Source organism: Dufourea novaeangliae, unplaced genomic scaffold (genome assembly GCF_001272555.1).
Source record: "Dufourea novaeangliae isolate 0120121106 unplaced genomic scaffold, ASM127255v1 scaffold392, whole genome shotgun sequence".
NCBI classification, from domain to species: domain Eukaryota; kingdom Metazoa; phylum Arthropoda; class Insecta; order Hymenoptera; family Halictidae; genus Dufourea; species Dufourea novaeangliae.
Genome location: NW_015374267.1, coordinates 37,140 through 63,290, shown reverse-complemented (window position 1 = coordinate 63,290; position 26,151 = coordinate 37,140). Strand labels below are relative to the sequence as shown.

The window sequence follows — 26,151 nt, the reverse complement described above, 5'->3', positions numbered from 1 at the left end:
GCTGAATGTTACGCAGGTCCGTGGTCTGCTGTCAGTTTTTCAGAATCGTAGTTAGTAATAGTAAGTTAATGTAGCGGATTGAGCAAGAAGACGCAGCGGATTCAGGGTCCATTGACCGAACCTCTTAACTCGCGGTTTTTTGCAACCGTGTGTTCGCTCTCCGTCTATCTGAATCTTCGTCGTTTCAATTTCAAGCCGTTTAGCCGCGCTCTTAGGATCTTCTCACTCGTTCTTAGTCCCCCCCCCCCCGGCAAGATCCGATCTCTGTGGTTCGCAGAAGCCCACCTTTCATCGTTCTCCATCCTTTGACCTTTCACTGCGACGCGCGAGAGCGTCTTTGCTCTCCCGACTGCCGACGTTTCAAAGAAAACTGTTTAATGTTCAAATAGTCTCTGACGGGGAACACGCGAGATGAGAGACAGATAAACAATTTGTGTTTAAGGAGCTTTAGGAGGGGATCTTACGATGCTCTTGGGGAGGGAGGCAATTAATTTCCCGCTATGACTGAACCGTGTCGAAGTGAATCAATTGGATCAATTACTCGGTTAATTATCTCATTAACTACCACTTTAGATATCTCTTTTTTCCCCTTAATTTATGATATATAATACCGTCTACTTTAATTGGATTTGTACTAATCTAGTCACGTCACTTTCAGGTGTCGATAAGAAGCCATTGATCGTTTAATTTTGGATCACGTTATCATCGCATTCGATGATCAGAATTAGTCGTGGGCGATACAGTATTGTATTTCGAATATCTATACTTTCCTGGGTAAATATCGATATACAGTTCAAATGTATCATCGCCGTTACTAGTGAGAATAATCATGGAAAGTCTGGAGAAGCGTTTCGACGTGCGCGCCCGCCACTTTCATCTCTCCGCCAGCCGTACTTACGTGGTGGTTTGCCAATTTCTCGGTGTGCTAAAGTTAGCGTGCAGTCAGCAGCGGGGATAGCCAACCGTGTGGCCGAGGAGAGGAGAAACGGATGGATGGAAAGAGATGGAGAAGTAGGAGGAGAGTTCGCACGATGGAAATAGAAAAAAAGTCGAGAACACACATACTAAACGCGTGCTGCTCTTGGAGGAAAAGGAGCAGCGAGAAGACAGGAAGAAGGTGTCGTCCGCGGGTGGAAGACCCTCGAGTACCAGTGTCTATCGCGACGGAAATAATTATCCTCCTCGAGTATTAATAACTTGACCGCGGCGTTGCGACGGTGTGCCACGAGTATAAACCGACGGAGTAATTATGCGTCTTTGAAATTTACACGCCGTGTCTCGGGTGTCTTCCGCGATCCCTACACCTATGACCCTTCTTCTTTGATCTCTGGGTGTCCAGCTGGATCGCGAATAATTCCGTACTCTGTGCCAAAGATTGTCCATACTTTTATTTCGAAACAAAGATCATTGTTACCCCCAGAACATTGATTCCGTGGTGTGAACGAGGTTTTACAAAAAAGAAAAAAATCCACGGAACATCAAGGGAAGTCCAATACCTGGCGAAGATTCGCATACAAAAGAAGGTACAGAGCTCGGAGGCTCCTAGTACTGGATTCCCCTTGTATGTTCCATGGGACACTATAGCCTAACTGCGCTCTATCGTCGTAAACGCGGGCTCTACGTTATAAAAACCTAGCAATGTCGTCGGTGTCGGCTCACGCCTCGCGAGTACAAGCGATTCAGGAACATTGTCTCGTGTACCAGCTTCATTTTACTCGCGTAGGGGCCGTGTGACGAGTGTCACAATCGCTTTTTTCCGCTCCGGAGGGACATATGAAGTCGTGTCGAGAGCATTATCGACTCACACACTGTGTTCGCTCGTTTCCCTGCAAAAGGGGCGACTGAACTCTTCCTGCTCCTGTTCCAGGACAGGGGAACAAGGTGGTCCAGCGTCCCGAGGGACTGGTAACCTTTGGTAGATATCACTGGAAAAGCACGACGTCGAATTACGCTTTATCAACGCGTGGAACTGTACAGTTTGTATAGTCGATTCGCGCGACGTTTCAGTCTGTCGCGTTCGGATTGGTGTACGAGAATCCTCGGAAGACACCCTGGTCCATGGACGTGAGGATCTGGTCGGGTACAGGTGTCAACCGTGGCCTCTCAGCGGTGAACGCTGTGTCGAAGTACTTGGTGTCCAGTGTGTGCTCCAGGGCTGGCTTGAACGGTGGCTCCAGCTGCCTCCTCTCCAGGCGGTCCCACGGTAACGACTGGAGGGGAACAAAAGAAGTATCAGAATAAATGGAAACCTCTATGGTACTAGGATAGATCTATATTACAAGGACAGATCTGTGTTACAAGGTCAATTACAGAACGGTGAATGTTTTGCAGGGTTGTACCTGGAAGAAGGCGTGATAGGCAATATCGTGGCCGGGCAACCTCTTCCCAGAGTCTTTCTCCAAAAGGCAGACAAGCATGTCCGTCGCGTCTTGGCTCAGGTAGCGGGGTATGAACGGCCGTTCGTTGCATATACTCCAAAATAGCTCGTCCTCGTCGCAGCCGGAGAACGGAGACTGTCCCGTGAGCATCTCGTAGAGCAGCACGCCGTACGACCACCAGTCAACCGCCTGATTGTATTTCAGTCCCTTTATGATCTGCAATGCGGAAACGCCGTGCACGACGGATAAATACTCGAGGAGAACGACGGATTTTTGTTATTTTGATACGCTGTGTGTGCGCGCGCGTGTTGACTCAACACCCTTGCACAACAAGACCCTGGCCAAACGGCGCTGCGTAAATTTAGAATGTAGGTATTTTGACCCCCACCCCCTTGAACAACACCGAAATGATTGTCGTGGACTGGTTAATTCTCTCGCTGTGTTTTCTTCTTTTTTTAGGCTTATCTTGCAGTTCATAGAATAGTGTTTGCCTCCTTACATTAATACTGTGGACCATGAGTTTGTATAGATATCGTGTACTCATTATATCAAACTTATCCGCTAAGTTGAAATTGGTGTCGAAGCCGGTACGATGGTCTACATGCTGATGGCTTCAGATGCCATAAATTTAATAAATATACATAATGCACAAGGTTTTAAACGTCAGATAAACAAGTAAGCCACGATAGTTCAAGAGGATGACATCAAGGTACCGTAGCTAAGAGATTATGTAACGAAAGAGTGCTATAATCTCAACTACCTCGGGAGCCATGTAATCAGGTGTCCCGCAAAATGTGTCCGCTGTCCTGTCCAGGAATATCTGAAGCTTGCACATGCCAAAGTCCGCGATCCTGATGTGGCCCTCGAAGTCCAGGAGGACATTGTCCAATTTCAAGTCTCTGTAGACTATGCCTTTCTTGTGCAAAAAGTTCAAGCCGGACCAAATCTCCGCTGCGTAGAAACGAGCCCGTGTCTCGGAGAATCGGCCCGACTTTTGAATGTGGAACATCAGATCGCCGCCGTTTAGGTACTCCATCACGAAGAACAGGTGGGAGTCCGTTTGGAAGGTGCAGAACAGGTGGCAAAGGTACGGATGCCTGGTGGCCAGCGTCAGCACTTTCCTCTCGATCAGCGTGCACTCCACGTCGTCGTCCTCGAGCACCACGTCCTTCTTCAGGCATTTCACCGCGTAAACGCATTCTGTTCCTCGTAGCTCGGCTAGCAGCACCTTGCCAAAGCTGCCTTTTCCCAAAACCTGCAGACATTTCGTACAGTTTTATGCATTTTTCAGGAATGATATTGGTCAAAACAAAAGTCGTCACGCGGGGAAGCTGATTTTATCAACGAGGAGGGAAATTCAGGTCTGAAAGGGCCCGAAACGGCACACGGTGGAAAGTTCATGTGTCTAAAGCGAGAGAGTGCCGCACACGTGAGACTATCTCCGGCCGTTAAAAATAATGCCGTTGCGTGGTGCTAATTCGGGTGATCTATTTGCGGTGGTGGACCGGTACAAAATTTAGTCACTTTTAAACATTCCCGCGAATATTTTCGCTCGTTGGCTCGAACACAACGAGACAACGTATTTTCCAGTATCGTTATTTGGATTTAAATGTTGTACCGGGCGCGGTCTGTCGAATACGAAAGAGGGCGAGAATTTTCTTCCTGGCACTGTCATTCTTCCCTTTCTATCATAAACTTGAAAATTGAACGTTAGCCCGTTGATTCCGCGAGAATCGTTTGCGAATCGATGTTTCGAATATCGATAAATTTCAATTCAAATATCGATATTTAATGTGACGATATATTCCAGTATCGACACTTAACCCATAAATATCGAAATTTTTATACAATCGCTGTGCATACTCTGGGTATTAATGCGTATCGATACCAAATATCGATCCACAATTCAAATGTATCGCCATCGCTAATTCACGCGATGCTGAACGCATGTGATCCGTATTAGCTTTCGTCGAGGGCCGAGCCAACGAGTTTCAGGAAGCGACTCGTAAATTTTCCGGAAACTATATTTACAGGTAGTTAGAGATGCGCGATTCTCGCGATAAGACGCTCCCTCGAGAGCGGTAGTTTCTTTGACTTTCCTCCGGTTCTTGGTACCGACCGAGTTAAAAACGTTTTTTTTTTTTAAAGGCGCGAGTTTCCCGGAACACAATAACCTTCCACATGCGGAGAAAAGTCAGGGGAACAAGGAAAGCTCTTTCCAGCCTTCTGGAAACTACTCATAGCGATACAGTATCGATATTTCTAATATTGATACTTTTCAATTCAATTATCAATATTTAATGCGACGATATACATTCCAATATCAATACATAACCCATAAATATCGACATTTCGATAGAATCGAATTTGAATTCGATACAATCGAAATTTGGACATCCAATATCGATGCAATTCAAGTGTATTGCCATCGCTACTGGGAACAGTCGTAAAAGCATCTTGTCATGCGACATTTTTAACATTTTGGCTAGCAGAGAGATGAGCGTTACACGTGTAAAACCCGTTAACGAGCTCTAACCTCGCTACAATGGACTTACTTTGAGGAAATTGAAGTCTGTGACGGCGTATTTCTTGAATCTTGGCAGATTCGTCGCTGGCGGTGTGATCCGACCGCTTGGGAAATGGTCTGACGAGTCGGAGTTCCTCTGGGTGTCTGACGATTGCGAGGGTGCTGTGAATTATACATCAAACCGTTAGTTCATGAAATTCATCCGTTAAATACTTTCCACGCAGAAAACTTTGTTATGTAGTACTCGAACACGTTACACTTTAAACTATGTTACCATTAGTAGAAAGGTATGCATTGTTTATTAGTATGTAAGGAATAACCTTATGTATATTAGGTGTAAAAATTAATTCGGTGCCTTTTTTCACAGAATTCAATATTTATCTACAAATGAATTCATTATTTTCAATGGCGTGACAGGAAGATTCTTTCAAAAGAAGATGTCGGTTCCCAGTGGATAAGTTGAGTGTGTTCTGTTGTGTTTTATAATTTTTGTTTATCTCATAACGTGTGTTTTACCAAAGTACGTGACGTTTCGAGACGGTTAAGGTCGAGAACCGCGAAATGAGTAGAAAGTATTTGAATTCAAAATCGAGACACGTAACTGGTCCTACGCGAACGCACCGAATGAATTTCCCACACCTAATATTTCAGTGTTAACGAGAACTTCGGTTCCTGCGCACAAAAACCTCAATTAATAAGCTCGTTAATCGTCGTTTACAGCGCACGAAGAAAACAACTCCACCGGGCGCGTGATTTTGGCCGGTTGACACTTTTCGAAAATAGAGCTGATCGTCTGTGTGACGCGCGCAGAGGACTCTGGGAGAGAGCTTGACATAATTGATCGATCGGGGGACAGGTAGGAATCGCCGGCTTGCAGCGTCGGTTACCGATTTAACAGTGAGGTAATCTGATTTCGCAGCGGGTACACCACGGTAGGTGTATCGGCCGCGGAGATTATTTACTGGCCCGTGAACGGATTTATGACAGCCACGTGGAGGATTACCGTAGTCATAGATGAATGCACTCGCGCACGACAATCGTTAGCCAAGTCTGCCGTCCGTCCCAGCCAAAGTTTCGCGGTTCCAAACAGGTACGTTTCCACGAAAAATTACTTTTGTCAAAAATATAATTACAGTGGACTCTTGATATACTGCGGCTTGCTATATTGCCGCGCCAACCACTTCTTTTATGCACTTTCACGGACACAGAAACTCGCTTTCCCGCCACGTTGCGCACGCAACACGATCCAACAAATTCATGTTGTTTTGGAACAACGGCGGCATAACTTGACATAGAGGGGGCTCTCGGTATAGTGCCGCTTTCGAGAATTTTACAAAGTAGTCAAGAGTCCACTGTAATTCGATTCGTTTAATTGGTAAATAGGTGGTGTGGAGCAACAGTGTCAATGGAAACTGACAAACGAAGGTGAGTCAATGACAGAAATTCGAGATGGTAAAGCTGTCTAGTCGCAAGACAACCTGAAATTCCCCTCGAGTCTCCAACTGGATTAGGGCAGCTTTCAAATAGAGATTTTCAAACGTCTCTCGGTGGATTTTCAATGCTCACTCACCCCTCTTTAGCGACTGCAAAGCCTCCGCCACGAGCTTTTGATTCAAACCGCAAAGATTCCCGGTGAGCTTTTCGCACTTCTTATGACACGCCATGTCGCAATCTGTTCGAACCGTGATCAATTGATTTGTCATTTTCTCTTCTCTGTCAGTTTTCGTTACTTCTGTGACACGCCTTGAATCACGGGTAACTGTCGTCTCTCGGAGCTTCTTGGATACTGACGCGGAACCGCGGTGTTACTTGGAAAGATTACAACTTTCACGCGATACAATTTACACGAGAAATTCAAAATGGCACTCTTGACCAATCTACAACGGTCTCCCATCGGAACAGTCTCTATTTTGGCCGATCGCGTTTTGTTGTTTTTTTACTAACAGGTAAATTTAGTCTCGAAAATTCGTGTTTCTGCACTGTCAGTGGCGTTATGAAAAGCCTTGAATATATTGTTACGAAACTGCGCCACGTCTTATAAATAGGGCCACGTTGTCCGAACCATGTGCGTCAGTCCTTGATCTAGCCGGTTGCAAACAAACAATTCGACCGTTTCTGGTGTGGAAATACCACTCGAACTGAACACCAATTATCGCTAAGTGTGACCCTCGAGGTGTCGAAGCCAAGAAGACCGAGAAAAGGTACTTTGAATTCTCGAATCGCTGCCTGTAAGTAAATTGGCGAACGCAGTGTCGTTGACACTGTGGCAGCAATTTCCGTGAGAATAAAACAAAATGGATCAACGGTTTTACCATTTTCTAATCATATATATTATTACTTTTCAGGTAGCATACCACGAGTCCATCAGCAAACCAACATATCATATCGTCCGTACAGTGCAATTACACAAGTTGTTATTGGGTGCTGTCCAACTGAACATTTTTTTCTCTTCGTTAAGAACGTCAGCCGTCGAATTATTATCTCGAGTACGCGTTAAAGTCGGCAAGGCAGACATGCAAGCATTACTCTCGAAACCATGCAAACAGAGAAAAACGGTACAGGGTTGTGTTACACGATAGAAATCTCCATCTAATCCCGTAGCCACAAAATATAGAAATCGTCGATTCTTTCAGGCCACATCAATACCAAGATCTTTCCAAACAACCAAAGAGACGTTGGAATCGTCTGTCTCTCAATTTCGCGCAAGTATGTTTTGAATAACCGGGCAGCGGTAAATCTCTGCAGAATTTGCCAGTGTGGTAAACAGAATTCGAACAGAAATCGCAAAAAGCAGGCCCCCAAACGTTACGCAACGTGGCACATAGACACACAAAGAAGCAGGAATTCTGTATCTAAAAATATAAGACGGGACAAGTATGTACTCGATATCCTCGGCGAACCGTCGAACCCGGAGTCGTTGCTCCTCGTCGAGTTCATCCTCTTGTCCGGGTCGTCGTCCAGCTCCGTGCAGGTGGACCCGCTGCTCTCCGTGGTTGCGGTGCTGGTTGTGCTTCCGGTACTGTCGCTGCTTACCGAGGGCGTCCTCGAGTGGTGCTTCCGTCTCTTTATCTTGGCTCGACGAACCTTGGACAGATCTCTGGGCGTCGCGGTCAGCAGTGCCGTAGGCGTGGTATAGAACATCCTGATGAGATCTATCGGTTTCGGCGTGGGTGCGCTCTTCGCCGCGGTCTTCGAGGACGTCTTGGACTCTGGCGGTTTCAGGCTGTCCTGGGACTTAGTGGAGCTCTTCTTCGACTCCTTGGTCTCTTTCTTGGAGTCCTTCTTACTGGAGGAATTCTTCTTCGTTGTCGAGGATTTTTTTTTTCTGACGACTTTCTTCTTTTTAGAGGATTCCGGACTACCTTCCGGAGTGGCGGCCACGCTGACAGTCTTGGACGGGACTGGAGTAACGTCCTTCTCCGTGTCGTCGACGTTCGAGAGGTCACTTTGATTGGTCCACTTGGAGATTCTGTGCAGACTACCTGGCCACTCGTTCGTAGGAGTTTTTTGATCCTCGTCCTCTTCCAGGAACTCAGAATCTGTCCTGATTGGCGTGGTCGCCGCTACGATGTTGATCAACGGCAGGGAAACGTCGAAGACCGGGGTGGAGACTTCGGAGGCGGGCACAGAGGTGTCTGGAGTGCTGCCGACCGATCTGGCGGAGATGGTCGATGCTGTGGAATCTTCTCTGCTCAGGGGAGTCCTCTTCACTGTTGCGTCCTTTGGCGTTTGATTGATCGCTATTGACAGATTTCTCTTCTTTTTAGGTGCCTTCCTGGGAGACTCTATGCTGGACATTTTCTCCTCCGCGGTGGACTTGCACGACTCCTCCTCCGCTTTCTGCTCCTCCTCGATCACGGAGATGTTACTGAGCACCAGCGAACCGGCGACGCTTATTTTCGGATCCCAGTCTTTTTTCTTGTCCATTTCTTTCTCGCCGGGGTCCTCGACCGACTGCCGCGATTCCAGAGTCTTCGAACCGACGAAATTGAATCCCTTGGCCACCTTCGCCACCTGTGGACTTTCTGGGCCCTTGATCTCGCTCCAGAAGTCGATCGACTCCGTCGATGTGCTCTTCGACAGCGTTCCACTCTCGCCGTTCAAGCCCTCGAACATCTTCACCGACTGTTGCTTGTCCACCGGCATCTTCCTGGCCTCGTCCACGGAAGTGGTCTGCTTCAAGGCATTGGCTTTAGAATCCACACTGATACTCCTATTCGGACGTGGCCCACTTTCTGTAGAACTATTCGACACTTTGTTCCTCCAAGGGATTTTAGACTCCTTCCCCGGTGTAGCTTCTTCGTTTTTCAACACTTTCTCCTCTCCTTTATCGGTGTCAGTCTTCTTGGCGATCTTGAAGGGGAGTCGAAAACCATCATTGTTCTTAACAGCACTCAAGCCCTTCTTACCTTTAACATCCTCAGAAGTCTTTTCAATGTCCTCTTTCGTCTGTGTGTCGCACTTGGGACCCGTGAACAAGGTCGACTTCGTTACCTTCTTGGTCGTCGCGGTTGCGTCATCGAGCGGACTCTTTCCTGATCGATTTTCCTCGGTGATTCCCCGATTACCTGGCTCGCCAGTCACGTCGTTGTGGGAGGCGGAGGCAGCAGTCAAGGTCACGGCTTTGTTCGCCCTATTTCCCGGTAACGGAGAACCAACGTCGTCCCCGTCACGCTCGGTTTTCGTCGTGTTTGCCAGGTACTCCGGTTCGCGTAACGCTTGCTTTGGCGCTTCTACGGCATTATTTTCATCCGTAGTAATTTTAGACTGTTTTGGCAGCCCGTCCCCGGCCAATGGAAGACGAACCAACGTCGTCGTAGTAACGTTGGCGCTGTTTTCACTCGTGAACGGGTCAACAGCTAGCGTCACGCCGTTCGACGGCACGCTAGTCTTCGGGGAGGACTCCTCGGGGGCCGAGACACCGAGCTTTCTGGGTCTCGAGAGCTCTGGCCTCTTTTGCGCGGCTGCTGCTTCTTCTTTCTTCATCGTCGGGGCTGTCGTCGACTCCGTGACTTCTTTATCGGGCGCATCTTTCTTGGTTAATTTAGGAACGTCTCTGGTGTCCTCTTTCTTCGGCGTGGAAGGTGACTTTGGAGAGCTTGGGACGCTCTTGTCTCGCTCAGTTTGTGTCTGTTTCACTTCGGGACTCTTTTCTTCTGGGACCCTATTTTTGGGAGTTTCTTTGGCAACTGGACTCTCGGGTTTATCTTGTTTGACCTTTGATGGAGTTTTAGACTTTGGGGAGCTTGGAAGTTCAGTCTTGGTCTGTTTCACTTCAGGACTCTTTGCTTCCTTTGTTCCCTCTGGGATCCTATATTTGGGAGGATCCTTGTAAACTGGACTCTCAGGTTGATCTAGTTTGAGTTTCGATGGAGTCTTAGACTTTGGGGAGCTTGGAAGTTCAGTCTTGGTCTGTTTCACTTCAGGACTCTTTGCTTCCTTTGTTCCCTCTGGGATCCTATATTTGGGAGGATCCTTGTAAACTGGACTCTCAGGTTGATCTAGTTTGAGTTTCGATGGAGTCTTAGACTTTGGAGAGCTTGGAAGTTCAGTCTTGGTCTGTTTCACTTCAGGACTCTTTGCTTCCTTTGTTCCCTCTGGGATCCTATATTTGGGAGGATCCTTGTAAATTGGACTCTCAGGTTGATCTAGTTTGAGTTTCGATGGAGTCTTAGACTTTGGGGAGCTTGGAAGTTCAGTCTTGATCTGTTTCAATTCAGGACTTTTCGGTTCCATCGTTGGCTCTGGAACCGTATCTTTGGAAGCATCCTTGGTAACTGAACTCTCAGGTTTATCTTCCATCTTCTCCACCGTAACACCGTTTCTCACCGTTTTCAGGCTCTTCATCGGATCGTTCCTCAAGTTCTCCGTTGGAGTTCTGACCGTGTAGTGCACGCTGTTCCTCGAGGTGTCCTTGACATATGGCCTCTTCACAGGTAGTACGACCTCGGTCTCGGACTCGTCCGCGCTGTCAGTCTTATGGACATTTATTTTCCTAGGTACCGGTATCTTGACGCTCTCCCTGAACTGCTCGATGCTGATGCTCGGTTCCGCGGTCACCCAAACGGTGGAGAAATCACCGACACTGTTGCTGGCCTCTATCTTATACGCCTGTGGCCTGGAAAGCTTTCTCTCCCTGTTCTCCTCGTTGCTCTGAAGATCAACGGAAACGTCGCTGGAGGTACTGGACCTGCGTTCCCTTTCGTTCTCGTTATCATTGTCAGGCGGTTTCTCGGTTCCCCTCTTCTTTTTCTTCACCTTCTTCAGGCTCTTCCTCATCTTCTGCGCGGTGGAATCCTCCTCCTCTACCTGGGACACCGAGTCCACGGTTCTGAAGAAACCAGGAACAGACTTATGCCCGCCGATCGTCCCTTTTTTGATCAGTGTCCCACGACGAACCTCGTTCTCGATCTCCGCCTGTTCCTCCGCCACCAGTGTGTCCAGCACCTTCGCCTGCACCTGAGCGTAGGCCACCTCTCTCTCCAACTGTTCAGGATCCAACTGGATATCAGCGGAGGATCGTCGTCTGGTGAACCGTCTTGTGATCTTGTTGCTCACCTGCTGTGGATCCTGCTGCTGCTGCTGTTGCTCCTGCTCCTGCACCGCCTCGTCACGCGCCAGGCTGACCTGATGGAACAGCTGCAAACCTTTCTCCGCCTCGTCCAGCTTCTTGTCCTTGATCAGGAACTTCTCCACCAGTAATTCACCCACCGATTTCTCGTGTCTCTCGTTGTGCTCCCGTAACGCTGGATTGTCCTTGAGAGCCTGCGATCTGATCTTGATGGTCGGCCGATCGCGACGCAAACGGTTACGCTGATGGGTACCGTCCCCGGACGAGATCCTGGGCGTCGAGACATCGATGTCCGCGGTGTCGATCACACGTCTGGGTCGTGTCGGCACCGTCACCGGCGAGTAACGGCGTAGAGTGCTCAACGGCGACTCGGAGATCGTCGACAGATGCGGGGAGAACCGTGACAATGGTGTATGAAAGGATCTACGCGAAGTTCGTGAATCAATTTCTATCGTTGAATCGCATGGAAACTGGTTATGGTCGATAGAGTATCGATATTTCGAATGTCGACACTTTTCAATTCATATTATCAATGTGTCGTATCAATATTTAATGTAACGATACATTCCAGTATCGATACTCAACCTAGAACCATCGAAATTTCGATACACCTGATTCGAAAATGTACCATTCGCGAGCTTAATATCGCCATCACTGGTGGAAACTTCTCTCTCAACGAATTTAAGCGATACTTCGTCCCAATTTAATCTATAGAGACTAAAGAATCTATTCTTTCTTAAGAAAGTCTGAGGATCGATCCGGTTTCTGCGGCCAGTCAACTCGTGAGCTCACCAAGCAAGCCTTTCAGAAGTAGTTGCAAGTCATTCGACGATACAGAATCATTGTTAAGTGACGCAATAGCGAACGCAATGGACTTGGACTACCTCTGATAAGCCGTCCGCGCGTTGTTTCAATGCCAGAGGATTGTTTTCGCGGTGCATTACGTTGCAGAACGAGAATGAACACTTGTTACACGTATGACTGTGCTCGATGGCTCTCGATCTGGCCCGGTCATGGTCACGAATGATTGACAGGCTTCGATTCATGGAGTCATTCTACGTGTATGTATGCACGATGACAACACGGACGACTAATGGGTACACGTGGCGCGTATTGACACAGAGGAACCATTGCAGAAATGCTTCAACCCTTTACTGCCAATAGGCTAGATACCTTGAATGAAAAGAAAGCTCGGAGAAACTAATTCTAACGTAACATCGTTTCTCTGTGGTCAATAGTAATTTTGTAATTTGTATTTCTGCTAGTCCAAAATTGTAAGAAAAGAGGTTATTTAATTATTAACTTCTTTTTAATATGGCAAGCAAGATATTGTTGTTCCAACGATAAAGTCGTGAAACTGCAAGAATTGAATTTCTCAGAAAACAAAGGAATCCCCTTTGTCAGTCTATTGTAGAGTCACAAACATTTCACAACAATGAAAACATTGCAGTTGCACAAAATTACCATTGAGACGATGATATTCAAGAGGGGGGCAGTTTCTGCCCTTTTTTTCATGTGTAACAGTCTCAATGGCCTGTCTGCCAGTCGCGCAGAAACTGTTCGTTCGCAATCAATCTTCCTCGGGCTGCTTGGAGAGTTACACAGACGCGTAATTGCGGTGTTCCGCAGAATATTTTCTGGCAGAGCAACGCGTTTAGGAGGCGGCGAAGCTTTTATCACGCGGTGATTGCATTTTCGTCCAGACTTCGGGCGGCTATTTTTAAATATTATACAGATTTTCACGACTATTCACCACCGTCGTCGCCACGTTCCGTGTAATCTCTGTGATTTATCCGAATTAATCGCTCCGCGGTTACATTCTCCGTTAATTAGTTACCCGATTTGACGGACCGTATGTCATATTCGCGGCTTGCCAAAATGTCTCGGTGTGGGGAAACCTCTCGCGGAACTGCTTGGTAAACGAGCAAGCAGAGTTATTCTAATTGTAGGAAAGATCGCTAATTTCTCCTCGACTCGGGCCAGACTGCGAGATCATGATACAGAGTGTCCCCAACGTACCTGTTTGTTCTGTAGAAATTGATGGAGAACAAGAAATTCCAAGGAGGGACGTTTTATTATAGAATATTCGAGGAATTGTCTTCTCCAAAACTTAACTGCATATCTCAAATTGTGCTTTGTTCTCAATAATTTCTATAGAATAAATAGGGACATTGTGGACCAACCTGCATTGTCGCAAGAGCTACTATTTTCATTACGTTTTTACTATTATATTCAATGTGACGATATACATTCCAGTATCAATACTTAACCCATAAGTATCGAAATTTTGATACGTAAATGATTCAAGTATTTTCATTTTTGAATTTTCATTACTTCTAATTTAATTGCAAGTATCGACACCGATAATATCTATACAAATTCGAATGTATCGCCATCGCTAGTTTTTTACCGCCCCATAACGTCAACATAGAACGAAAGAGAGAAGTTTCCATGTACAGCGAAAGAAATCAGGAAAGGAAGCATGTTTCTCGGTTCTTGGAACGTTATTTCGGTGTACGCGGCACAAAGGGACGGAAATAGAAGCTTTATGGAGGAAAAGAATGGTTTAGCGTTTTAGTGATCGAAACGAAGGATACTCGTATGGATTCAAAGAAAAGACCGATGTTTCAAAGGCAAGAAGCCTGTCGGTCCTGGTATCCGAACAACGAGTACTGTACACACTCTACTTAAACGAGAGATACATGGGACACTTGACAGCGGCTAGTGGAAGTGTTTCAAGAAATATTCAGAGCTCTAAGGTTGTGTGTATCACACCGAAAGAAAAACAAATTGGAACGTCTGACAGAGAATACGAAAATAAATTAACACGACATCCTCTGGGATTATGTCATAGGTACTGCACTAAAGGTATGTCTTTCAAAGAGACTGATGAATGTTTCAACAAACATTTTCCTTTTCAGGATAATTCCACGGAGAGGGATGAAGAGAACTATCAATACTATATTCTAATGAAATGAAAGATACAGAAGTGTAACAAAAGAACATTCCAGAATTAAATCTGGATGGCCAATAAGGATAAATAAAAACTATATGTACTATATTCTGCTGGAATGAAAGGTACAAAAGAAAAGGCCAGAATTAAAACTGAAAGGGGCAAACCTATGTGCCCCAAACAGAAATACATTATTCTACCTACTATTATTTTACAAGATAAACTAAGTAGGATCTTTTTTCAGGTATTCTGCTCCGACCAGGACATAGGGGATGCATCGGATAGCGGTATTGAAGGGGCAGAAGAAGAAAAAGGGGGGAACGGGGATTTAAAGAGTCGCTTACCGAGGTGTTCCAGTCATTAACGAACTGTGGTTGGCGAAGGCTCCGCCATAATAATAGGGCAGACTCTCTCCGTAGTAGGGCATCGTGTCAATCCAATTTGGTGCTCACGTGTGTGGAAAAAAAAACGTATGTGTGTCGTGAGTCGACGTGTTAGGGGACACAGCAGAACCGCGGGTGGACGGCTGTTCGCCGTTCTCGAGGACGACTGAATCGCGTTGGAAGTCGCCGCCGGCGAAACGCGCGTTCTCAGGTGTTCGCGCAGACGTTCTCCGCGGTTCAGGGAGCCAGCATCGACTGAGTCTAAGCCAGCGACCCAGTGTAATAATAGAAGTCTAGTGTACGAGGCTTCCTAGCGTCTCTAACTATACTAGCTGGACTCTAATAACCCGTACAGTCTCTGCGAAACGAATATGTGCATATGCATTAACGTAGGGTGTACGGTGTCAGGCCTCCAAGAACATTGTAATTATCGTAGAATTTGCGTAGGGACCTTGTGATCGTAAACGCCTGTATAAAGGACTGTTGCAGATTTAGGATTGTCCAAGGGGAGTGCCACAATTGTCACCTGTAAAATTATTTTAAAATATCTGGAAGACAGTTTACTCATGATTACGTAAATCCGCGAATGAAAGAACACAGAGACATTGTTTCTGTTTAGCAAATAGAGGGGGAGTCATTAGAGGTATTTTGAAATTCTGATTATTGGCAGAACTTTCAGTGGACTGTAGCGGTATTCTTCTATTGTCGTAGACAGTGTTCTTCAAATCATTGGAATGGAAATTAGTGTTGTAGAAGATGCGTTTGATTTTTCCCAATGTTTGAAAACCTCATACAGCATGCAGAAGCGTTCACACAAATAAGCAAGCTGAAAACGCCCAGACTGTGTACTGTTTCGCGTTGTGTTGTCTAGTCGGGTCGTGTAAAACGCGAAATTTATGCGAAACACACACAAACATACGTATAGCAAGCACGCTGACGAATCGTTTCGCGTTGTTTCGCGTTGGACTCGTGGTTCCCCGCGCCAAAATTCTTCTTTCTCTATTGTTGCTTGTACAGAGAAACTTGGAAATAGCCGGTCGAACAAACCGCTGTTTCTATTCTCGGACGAATAGACAATTTAATATAGAAATGGACATGTGACTTTTTGGTCTGAAATTCGAGTCGACGCGACGAGACGAAGGGGATGAGTGAATTTATTGTCTCGATGAAATACCAAATGAGTTTAAGTAATATTTCATATTTCGGTAACTGTATACACACATTTGAGAAACGAGTGAATTTCACACTGACACCTTTTGGGTATCTTTTATTGTAGCTAAATCGTGTCTGGCTTGAAATATTTACAACATTTTTCGGAAGTCTATCGACGAAACTCGAGATCAACGAAAATTACCCGTTATTCAAAACGCGTCAAGATAATTGACAAGCTTTTCTGGACTTACCGTCGCATTTCAGACCCTGACGGAACAGCCCGTACAACATGGATCCGCAATGGTCGCAGAATGTTGGCGACATGAAGGTGTGAGTGCGAAACCTGTGAGGCACATCTACCTTGAAACGCTCCCGCAAGTACTGCCATTGAACACACGCATCGGTAAGAATTAAAATGTTGAAGAAACAGTGGCAAATTGGAAGGATCCATCAGAGAACCAGCATGGTCTGTGACATTATCGACAATATTAAGGAGACGATCTTCCAGTAATACCACTACGATAAACGCTCACTCGAACAGTTACAGAAACTTTTGATAAATTACAGGCTTTTTCTGGTGCCTAAAATTGCTGTCGAAGAATTCCTAATTGAACGTCGACGACCTCGACCAGCTGGACACTGAGAATCCGGTAGAATTCCGCTAGAGCAAACACGTCCACGTGGATACTCGAGGATCGTGAATGGAAATAGAAGGCTAACGCGTTTCATATAAATCTTGAACCGTCTAACGATCCAGAAGCCGTGTTAGATCTCTCTTTCTCCCTCGTTATACCCCGCGGAGATGCACGAGCTGCAACGCTGTGCAAATAAACAAATCTCACCAGCGGAATTCGCTGGCTTTTACGCTTTCCGCGTAGATCGGCCGCGTTCGAGGAACCTTTGCTCGATATTCGATTAAATCCAATGGAAGACGGAGATCCTCCCGCCGGGATATCCACAGGGAAATGGTTGGTCCACTGCAGCGGACGAATCTATGATCAATTGGATACTTACTATCGTGTTCTCGGATTCCCTGCCACTCTCTGGACACTTGGTTAACAATTTGTCGTGGCACTTCTTATGCACCGCGGTCTGACAGGCTGAAACGTGAGATTACATATATTAACAGACACGTAAAGTGAGATTTTAAATTAATGTTCTTTATGAAAGCTGATATAGACGCTGTACTTGATTGGTGGATCTAGAAAATACCATATAGATTCTAATATCTCTAGCAAGACTTCTTTTATGGTTCTACAGTATTCGGTACAATTTTTTTAATTTAATTTTAATCAATTGGTCTCAGGATATCAGACTCTTCCAGTTTAACCGAGATTTCTCGATTTTACAATGCCCCACATATGTTCCGAAATTTAATTGGAATAATTTTTGTTCCCAGGATATCATACCCTTCCAGTTTTAACTAGATTTCAAACGGTCGTCTCGGAGGGTAGTTTTCCCGCCATAAGGACCATTCGAACGTATAGGTATATATTTACCTTGGCACTGGTAGCCCTGTTTCCCGAATCCCCTGCGACAGAAAAACGGCACACTTTAGACAGATTAATCGACGGACACACACTCGCGAGCGAAGTGGCCGATACTTGAATAATGCTCGACTATTTTTAGACGTCTCTGTATCGAACCGCCGTTCCGACGCTCTGTTTTATGATAAATCGGGATATATGGGCTGTGCGCTGTTAACTGCGGCCAACTGCGCCGTTAGACACCGACCACATTTTGATAAACTCGCGTGTTTACTAGGGGGAGTCTTCGCAAGCTTCGTTCGCCAATGGATTTATAGAGATAAGTAAACTCTCGAGATCGGATACGATAGATTATAATCTATTGAGTATAGCTTAAAAGTTAATGAATTTTTTCCAGAGCAAATGTTAGAGTTACCAGAGAAAATCCTTGCAAAAGGCGCAGAAGGTCGGCGTCCGGAAGAACTTTGCGACCAGTTTGTGGCCCCTGACAACGTGCACCTTGTTGTGCTTCACAGCGCCCCTTCGCCTTGTGATCGCTCCCTTAAAGTTGTTCTCGTGTGTCAGCGACGGTGGCGCCGAGGTCACGTCCCTTCTAGGCACCCTTGTCTTGTACACATATGTCCTGCCGCTGGACGTAGACGGCGGCAGGTCTGCCGGGTTCAGAATCGGAATCCGTGTCCTGAAATTGAACGATTCGGCTTAAAAACGTGTATAACCTCCTTATTTAGGCGTTGAAAAGTCCCAGATAGCGCATGACACGCAATAACGCCTTGAAGACAGCTAAAGGTGCCTTAAACCTAAAATGGCCGTAAAATGGACGTCTTCAAGGCGTTATATGCTATCTGGGTTGTTGTCCTGAATAACAGGAGAATATTAGATGCGGAAAATTATTTTCTCTCTTTATCATTAACCCTGTAATTGTAAAGTGTAAGGTCCAGGTCGTATCCGACCCCACCTTACTCAGTACGGCCTTAAAACCCACCTTACCATTAGAGGGTTAACGATTACTTATGGGTACACCTGGAGTAAATGTCCCAATTATTGTCACTACATTTATTTCATTTACTAAAAACATAACGACCTATAAAGAATTTCATAGAAAAAATTTTATTATTAAATTGGGACACTTGATTTGAGCGTCAGACATTTTTTGTTAACGAAAGCGATGTTAAATAATATTATCTTCCAAACTGTGACGATTTTTGAGTTAAACAACGCGTGCAATAAATAAATAAAGTTAGGCTACTATTTTAAGGTGGCAGTAATTAGGACATCACATCCTGAATGACAGTAGTGTTCGTGAACGTGTTTACGAATGGAAACATGTTCTATTCTGTCCTCTGTTTAAATGACTGCGATTCCCTTCGACTTTACGTACCGAGCGGCTCACCTGTATGTGTATCCTTCCGCGGCCACGCGAGCTTGCGGGCTCCTACGGTCCGCCGCGGAGGACTTCCGGTTCGAGGTGGAGCCGCCGCCTGCGTTCCGTCTCTTCGCGTGTGAGCCACCGGTGAACATCATCTTGCACTCTGATATTCACTCCTCTCGTGGTTTCAACGCCAATAAATCTTTGTTCGTTGTCATTGAAACCGCCTGGTCGTCCATTAACACGCGTACGATGCCTTCTACCGTTCAAAAGTTCCGCCTAACCTAACTTTTCAAGTTTCCGGCGCGCGACGCTCGAATTCGGCCAGCAGCATCTTCGCTTGGACACCTCGATAGGCATCGTTCGATCAGGTCACGTTGATTTCCGATTCACATGTTCCCTCTTTTTATAAAAAAAAAAAAAAGAAACAACAGTCAACTAGGAATTAACGGTTGAATATTTTCAAAGGTACGACACACACGGAGCGTCCGGGGAGTAGGTAGAAGAAAACATTGGCAATCCTCGCGAGCGATGGACAACTATCAGCATCGAGTCGGAAAGTTGGCAACCGGCCTTTTCGAAGACACACAGAGGGCCCCTGTCCCTCCTGTCCTTGATGACAATCTAAAAAAAGGTGTAGACTATCAAAAATCCACGCTGCTGCTGCCTCGACACTGGTATTCCCCTCTCGCTCTTCCCCTCACGGGCTTTGACAAATCGGAAGGGTGACTAATTCGCGGAGGTGGAAAACGTTACGTTGTCGAAACAACACGGTGGGGCCACTTGGACGACGGTACGACGAAAACTGCGCTCCCCTTTTGGAATCCCGTGTGGTCTGAGATCCGTGACGATCTTCGTCGTTCGTGGACGCGGTTTCATTGTCTTTACTCCCGACGGGATGATGATGTATCACGACCAAATGTAGCTGGTAAACGTCAGCCAAGCTCGGCACGTCTCTTGGATAGAGGACACACATAAGTATATTCTGTTCGATTCACCGGGGACTTCCAGACACGGCGATATCGCGCGCGTACCGGTCACACAGGACGCGAATCGAGGCCCATGGATCATCGGAACGGTGTTGTCGGACACAGGAACTGGATTTTGACGCCTAAAACGTTGTAGGTTTGCGCGAAACTCTCGAATCTATAAATATCAGCCTGTTGAATGCCGCCCGCCATCGATCCCCCTAGCGCCGCGCGCGGAAAATATTCTAGATCGCCTGGTGGTGTCGATGCGCGGCCTCCAGCCTGGAGGAATTCGACATAGGATCTTAATTTACCTATTTATCATTTTTTTTTTAGTTAAATTATCTTACGACGAATCAGAATATCAACCGTAGTGCAACCTGGATTGAAAGGGAATTATAAAAAAGGATGAATGCTGATTGTAAATATTTTTATGCAAACGTCTGTATTTTTCTGTAATTAACGATGTGTACAGTGTAGTTCTGTTCTGTATGTAGCAAGGTACACAGAGAAACGAGTAGTCACCTCTGGATCGTATCTGTGGATAGAGCGTTAAGTAATGTTTTTCTTTCTTTCTTCTTCAGTTCCCTGCGTGTCATCACGATTATCATGACTGTGGCCCCCCTCCTGACAGGCGGTGGTAACTCGTATAAAGAGACACACGGTACGCACGCGGGGTAGCATGTTGATAAATATTGCTAAGCAAAATCGTTAGAGAGGAGAGCGGCCCCGAACACACACACACACACTCACGCACACACACACAGCCTTTCAAGTTTGCCCACCGACGAGTAAAACCAGACCCCCTACTTACGGTCCTTTTTTGCCGGCGCTATTTACAAATTAAAGTACAAGTAGTTACACAATATTCGTTCGTGCGATGACACGGGGTGGTTCGCGTTCGTTTCTATATTTCTTTAGTTGTGCTCGCAAGAATGTTGAACAAGATTCACGGGCGTGTGCAACAGAATCGATTTTCCTCGTTGACGTGGGCGGGTCGGGTAGGGGTAACGTGCATCGAGCTCCTCGTCGTTTTCAAACTACGCGCGTTAAATAAAGGTAGACTAACAACAACGCTTTCTTACAAAGATATCGTTTTATTCCTATGACCGCGATCGGAAAAATGGAAATCTAGATCAACGCGAGTATCGCTATGACAAAATGTTGCTGATAATCCCGTTTGCAGAGAATCTGTTAAAAGTAAGACGCTACTCTGCTTTCCTGATTCCTATTAGTCCCCCCTCCCCCTTTACGGTGTTATTTCCTCCATGATTCGTCGGTATCAACTATATTATGCTATTATCAAAAATCTCTAACTAGTGACTCGCGTGTAGACCAACGCATTCATTAAAAAAGAAAAAGAAAAAACGCCTCGAAATTCCATGTAAAAAGAAAACTTGTATCAATTGGGAATGATTAGAAGAGGCATACATATATATATTATATATGTATATATTCCGTAACCGCAAAATCAGAATTAATGATCATCGATGCGTCTGTACGAGATAAAGGGTGAAAGAAGAGCTACGATTTCGTTTTCGTTCTGCTTGCTGCCTTAGAAAAAAAACAAAAACCCCAGGCACACCTCTGCCCACGGAATCAAGATCTAAAAAAACTTTCAAGGGAAGGCACAAATCATAGCCATTCTATTGCGCACGGTGTACTAGATAGGGCCTGATAGCTTGAAACGTTTCATCGACTCTTCTCACGCGTCAGCGACCGTGCTCGGTAACAAAGAGCAAAGGTTGTCTGGGGATGATTGAACGATCGTCAGTGATCGGCCGCGACCTTCTTCGGTTGGCGTTCCTGCGCGCGTTTCAGTCGTTGCTGCAACAGATTGTGCAGCTGCTCGATCTCCTTCGGTGCCGCTTGAACGATGAAGATCCGTATGTCCCCGTGCACGTCCATCGCCGTCAGTCTCAACGACTTGGGCGCTGGTCGTTCCGCCGTCATGCCAGGCCATACTTTTGTGTTCAATATTAATCTCTGGGTGCCCGCGGTACGGCCCACCAAACGGGACTCCTCGTCGTCGCGGTCGTTCAATCGCAACGTGCCCCGTCCCCTTTCCTGCCAACCGCCGCTGGCCTTATCGAACGCGAACAGTTTGCAGTTTATCTGCAAAACATTTGTCTCCCCCTCCTCGCCGGTCAACGGTGTCACCTCACTGTATTTCCGTTTGTTCGCGCGGTTTGCCTCCTCTAACTCCTGCGCAGCTTGAGTTAACGTCAGTCCCGGTCTGGTCGTCGGACGACACGTTGCCGGTGCGTTCGAGAACAACAGTTCAGAAGAACAACCGTTCTCGTTGGTGCTCTCCTCGTTCTTCTCTTCGCTCTCCGGATTCGTCGAGCTCTCTGTGTCGTTGGCCACTACCACGCGTTCCTTCAAGTTCTGACCGAAGACGAAGCTGGGTGCTGAGGTACACGGTCCTACCGCGTTATCTACATTATTACTTTCGTTATCCTTTGTGCTAACACCCAGTGGCAGAAACCTGCACTGTGTATCTTCTGCAGGTTTCTCTTCGGTCTTTGTCTCCTTTTCTGTCTCTTTCTCGTTCACTTTTACTTTCTCCTTTTCTTTTTCCATTTGCTGATCCTTCTCCGCATCTTCCACCTTCTTGTTCTCGTCTGTAGTTTCGTTCTTCTCCTCTGGGGAATTGTCTGCGACCTTTGCGAACGGATTTTGGAATTTCGCTGGCTGTAGAAATGATTTGTTCGCGGGTTGACTGTTTGTCACTGCTCCCAGTTGAGAGGGCCTCAGTATCGATGTCTTTCTCTTATTAGCAAAGGATTTGGTAAAATCATTGCTTCCGAACTGATTGCCAAACTTTGAAGCAGCTAACATAGGGTCTACAACCGAAGTGTACGAGTTACTTTGATGATTTGTGATTGCAATGTATATATTTTAGTAGTGTTAAAGATTAACTTACAATGTGGTTTCGTGGGAGATTTGTTAGAACTGGATGATGACTCCTCTGTGTCGTTATCTGTTGGAGGAATATCCATTTTTTCTGAAACAATTCAACAGTTTAATCTGAATTCAAGTTCCTACACTATAACCTATGTATCGGGTAAGAAATGATGTGAATGATAGATAAAGTAAGCCTAATTTACGTAGCACGTACAAAAAACAAAACCACTGTACAACAAGCTACAAAAAAAAACAGTTACACATTTGAAGCAAAAAGCATCGGAATGTATTTACCGCTGGTTGCATTTTTAGACGATTCCGTCGACGGTTCCTGCGGTGGATCTACCTTTAAAATATAAGACGGCCTGTTCGTCTCTTCGTTGCTCTCTAGAGAAAACACGAAACAAACAATTAGAACGATTGTCAAACAATGTTGGCTAGCCAATCTGTCGAACAACACCAATGCAAATAAATATTAAAACGGTTCGAGAAACACTGGTACTTTTAGGGAAACTCGATACCGAGAACACCTTACAAATCGTTATTTATTAATATTTCATGTAATTCTGCACGGTTTATCAACAGTTTATTATTTACTTGGAAAAGAATCACAAAACGCACCCTTGCAGTCCGCCATTTTTTACGTGGAAGTGATTACGCCGCTGCCACTGTCATCTATCGGTATTCTTTGGTAGCTATCACAAAATGGCAGTTTGGAGCAGGGGTTCTTAATTTTCCTGGATTGTGAGGACTATCAACTTATAGGAAAAGGTTTCGATTAATTATTAAATGTCATAGCAATGGGAAATCAGTTGAATATCAATTTTATTATATATACTTTCGAATACGGTACTTGACGTGATTATATTAATTTAGCTTAACGTAAGTCAGGTTTCACAGCAGTCACCCAGATTGGTCAATTTTATTAAACACCATTAAAATTAAAAGCATAAAATCCATAGTATAGTAATTGTTAAGGTTTATTCGTATTCGAGATGGCCTCAAATATACAATAAAGCCACAGTGCTAAAAAATAAAACTTATTCATGTCGCATCAAAAATGGAGCTATGGGAAAGTTTGCTCTACTATTGTGCTATTCATCGAGAACTAAAGAAATTCAATGAATTGTTCACCAATTTTATGGTACGGTGATTCAGTATTATGTTTTATTTTAAAGAATAGGAAAGAAGGGCTTTGTGCTCAAATTTATTGGAAGAAGGTACAGTCCTGTTTGTCTCAAAATCAGCCAATGGCAACAGTCTGAGTCGCCATGGCTGTATTCCAAGCTAAGGGAATCTAACGTGAACAAATAATAGACTTACTTCGAATTTCTGTAAGTTTCGTTATAATCACGGTTAATTTTTTGTTAATTCTTTTCAAAGTATATCCTTAATATTGAAATTATTTCAGAACAAATTTGAAAATGAATAAGATTTATACAGATACCCTTTTATTACGTGCCTAACGCCGCGAATTTGTGACAATTTGTGATGACGTCATCAACTATCGCCTTTTCTCGGCCTCTTGATAAATGTCTATATTTCTTATAAATTTACATGTTTTACAGACAGATTATCTAAACTTTTGCTGTAATTACTGTCCAAGCGTCGTATATGAGTGAAGGACACTAAAAAACAGTTCGTTTTATGTTCTTCAATGCAATAAATAGACAACCGTTTTGAATTTATTTATATAGATTTATAGCACTTCTTCCTCTCAGTAGTAGTTGCTTTTATTATTACTTTAACGGAATTATCGATGCACACCATGATAAGACAACGATTATAGATTTTTTCATTTGTGAAAGGTCTTCGTATCCTAAAGTTATCCGTAGTCATCGTCGCGTGGTAAGAAGGCGAAGAGTGGGAGATATTTAAACGACGATATTCCGACGAAATTTTAGCAGTCTCGTGTAAAACACCTCGAGGTCAACGTGAATTTCTGTGTGTCCTACGAATCTCTGTACAAATCTGGCAAAATGTCTCTGGACGAAGTAAGTTTGACCTTTGTACTTAGTGTATTCCTCAATCAATGACTTTATTGGAGCTGTATTATCTTTGTTTATTCATTTATATTTAATAATTTTACCTAAGACAATGTATGCATGGTATTTATTGCTTCGTTCTCTAGAGATTCAACAAAGCAGCAGAGGAAGCTAAGGAGCTGAAATCTCAACCTTCGGACAGTGACCTGCTTGAACTGTACTCGTTATATAAACAGGCTATTGTTGGGGATTGTAACACACGTATGTAAAATAAGTCTTAATCCTCTTGATATGTCCTGTTTAGTTTTGTTCCTGTATTGTAGAAAGTGTTCAAACATTATCGAATTAAGCATAGAATTCATCATTCAACTGTTTGACCTTTGCACTGACTTCAATGTGTACGAATATAGCAGGCAATAAATCTTTATTTGCAATTCTAATTACAAATGAATACTAACGACCATGCATAAACATAACTTAAAGCTAATAATAATATGGTTCCTGTGGTAAGATAGTATTTCCATGTATTTTTAGATAGTTTCAATCTTTTTTAGTATCTACTGATTTTTTTCCAGCGAGGCCGGGCTTGTTAGAATTTAAAGCAAAAGCCAAATGGGATGCTTGGGATCGCAAGACGGGCATGGGTCAAGATACCGCGAAGGAACTGTACATTCAGAAGATGGATGAGGTAATCGCCGTAATCGGGAAGAAATAACTCATTTGCACAAGATTTTTTTTGCACCAACGTGTTGTGTGGGCACTATGTACTCCTTCCACAGATATTTTACCGTATTTTTTTAAGGTGAAATTTCTTACCAAGTGTGTGTGTGTACTTCACAGAGGTGTACAATTATTATGCATATCCGTTTTGCATACATGAAACTGCAATGATTGCGAAAAACGTTTAAATGCTTTTTTTTATACCGATTCAAATACGTATTGAAAACCAGCAATGCTCAGAGGAATTGATGATTCAGTTAAATCAACCAGAGATCTCATACCATGACAATTAAATTTATTCTGTTATCGTGGATTCATCGTTTCCAACTACACTGTTGTTGGTTTGATATATATACACTTTAGGATACCTTTTTTTATACTTTTTCACGGCGCATAATGACAAAAGTAATAAAAAAAAACAACCGTTCCTTTTTTCTTCTATTTTTTTCGCGTCACTTGTTTGTAGTTGCAAATGAATTAGGCGAATCCATTGCATGGATTACAAGCTTTTTCAATAAAAGAAGAATAAACAGAAACTTCTTAAAATAAAACCAGTACACACGTGTCCTGAAACCGGTCCCATGACCCGTTCCTCTGTCTTAAAAAACAATGTCGACCTGTACACTGGTGGTTTTGGAATCAACACAAGAATAATGAGATGATGTTAGTGTGTATTAATCATGTATTTTTTTTCCACGTAAGTTTAACATTTCTTTCTTATCATTATATACACATACGCAAGAGACTACCTAAG

General features: G+C 44.6%; 3 protein-coding genes across 4 annotated transcripts; 1 reads left to right on the top strand and 2 right to left on the bottom strand.

Moving 5' to 3' along the window:
* Positions 1-1,364: 1,364 nt before the first annotated feature.
* LOC107192716 (nascent polypeptide-associated complex subunit alpha, muscle-specific form-like) lies at positions 1,365-14,972 on the bottom strand. 2 transcript variants are annotated; one of them, XM_015582040.1, is made up of 7 exons: positions 14,774-14,972; positions 11,464-11,899; positions 7,788-11,391; positions 4,934-5,067; positions 3,139-3,633; positions 2,340-2,594; positions 1,365-2,210 (listed from the first exon to the last, which is right to left on the bottom strand). In XM_015582040.1, the coding sequence occupies exons 1-7, from the start codon at positions 14,854-14,856 to the stop codon at positions 2,004-2,006; spliced, it is 5,214 nt and encodes a 1,737-aa protein (XP_015437526.1). In that variant the 5' UTR covers positions 14,857-14,972; the 3' UTR covers positions 1,365-2,003. The 2 variants fall into 2 exon arrangements, with proteins under 2 accessions (XP_015437526.1, XP_015437525.1); XM_015582039.1 differs by having other exon boundaries at positions 7,788-11,899.
* A 5,259-nt stretch (positions 14,973-20,231) lies between these two features.
* On the bottom strand, positions 20,232-23,366 carry LOC107192676 (ran-binding protein 3). Its single transcript, XM_015581996.1, has 4 exons — positions 23,314-23,366; positions 22,987-23,079; positions 22,712-22,792; positions 20,232-22,631 (listed from the first exon to the last, which is right to left on the bottom strand). Exons 1-4 carry the CDS (start codon positions 23,327-23,329, stop codon positions 21,556-21,558), a joined length of 1,266 nt encoding a protein of 421 aa, XP_015437482.1. The 5' UTR covers positions 23,330-23,366; the 3' UTR covers positions 20,232-21,555.
* Positions 23,367-23,951: 585 nt separating this feature from the next.
* LOC107192697 (putative acyl-CoA-binding protein) lies at positions 23,952-25,953 on the top strand. The gene is made up of 4 exons (XM_015582018.1): positions 23,952-24,026; positions 24,501-24,686; positions 24,824-24,938; positions 25,253-25,953. Exons 2-4 carry the CDS (start codon positions 24,672-24,674, stop codon positions 25,390-25,392), a joined length of 270 nt encoding a protein of 89 aa, XP_015437504.1. The 5' UTR covers positions 23,952-24,026; positions 24,501-24,671; the 3' UTR covers positions 25,393-25,953.
* The last annotated feature ends 198 nt before the right edge of the window (positions 25,954-26,151 follow it).

Coding starts and splice junctions, on each gene's coding strand:
- LOC107192697 (XM_015582018.1), top strand. Junction 24,939..25,252: donor TGTTGGGGATTGTAACACAC/GTATGTAAAATA, acceptor ATTTTTTTCCAG/CGAGGCCGGGCTTGTTAGAA.
- LOC107192716 (XM_015582039.1), bottom strand. CDS start 14,856: ATGCCCTACTACGGAGAGAGTCTGCCCTATTATTATGGCGGAGCCTTC. Junction 3,634..4,933: donor CAGACTTCAATTTCCTCAAA/GTAAGTCCATTG, acceptor AAATGTCTGCAG/GTTTTGGGAAAAGGCAGCTT. Junction 2,211..2,339: donor CCTATCACGCCTTCTTCCAG/GTACAACCCTGC, acceptor GTTCCCCTCCAG/TCGTTACCGTGGGACCGCCT.
- LOC107192676 (XM_015581996.1), bottom strand. Junction 22,793..22,986: donor GTCTAAAAATGCAACCAGCG/GTAAATACATTC, acceptor GAATTGTTTCAG/AAAAAATGGATATTCCTCCA. Junction 22,632..22,711: donor ATCTCCCACGAAACCACATT/GTAAGTTAATCT, acceptor CTTCGGTTGTAG/ACCCTATGTTAGCTGCTTCA.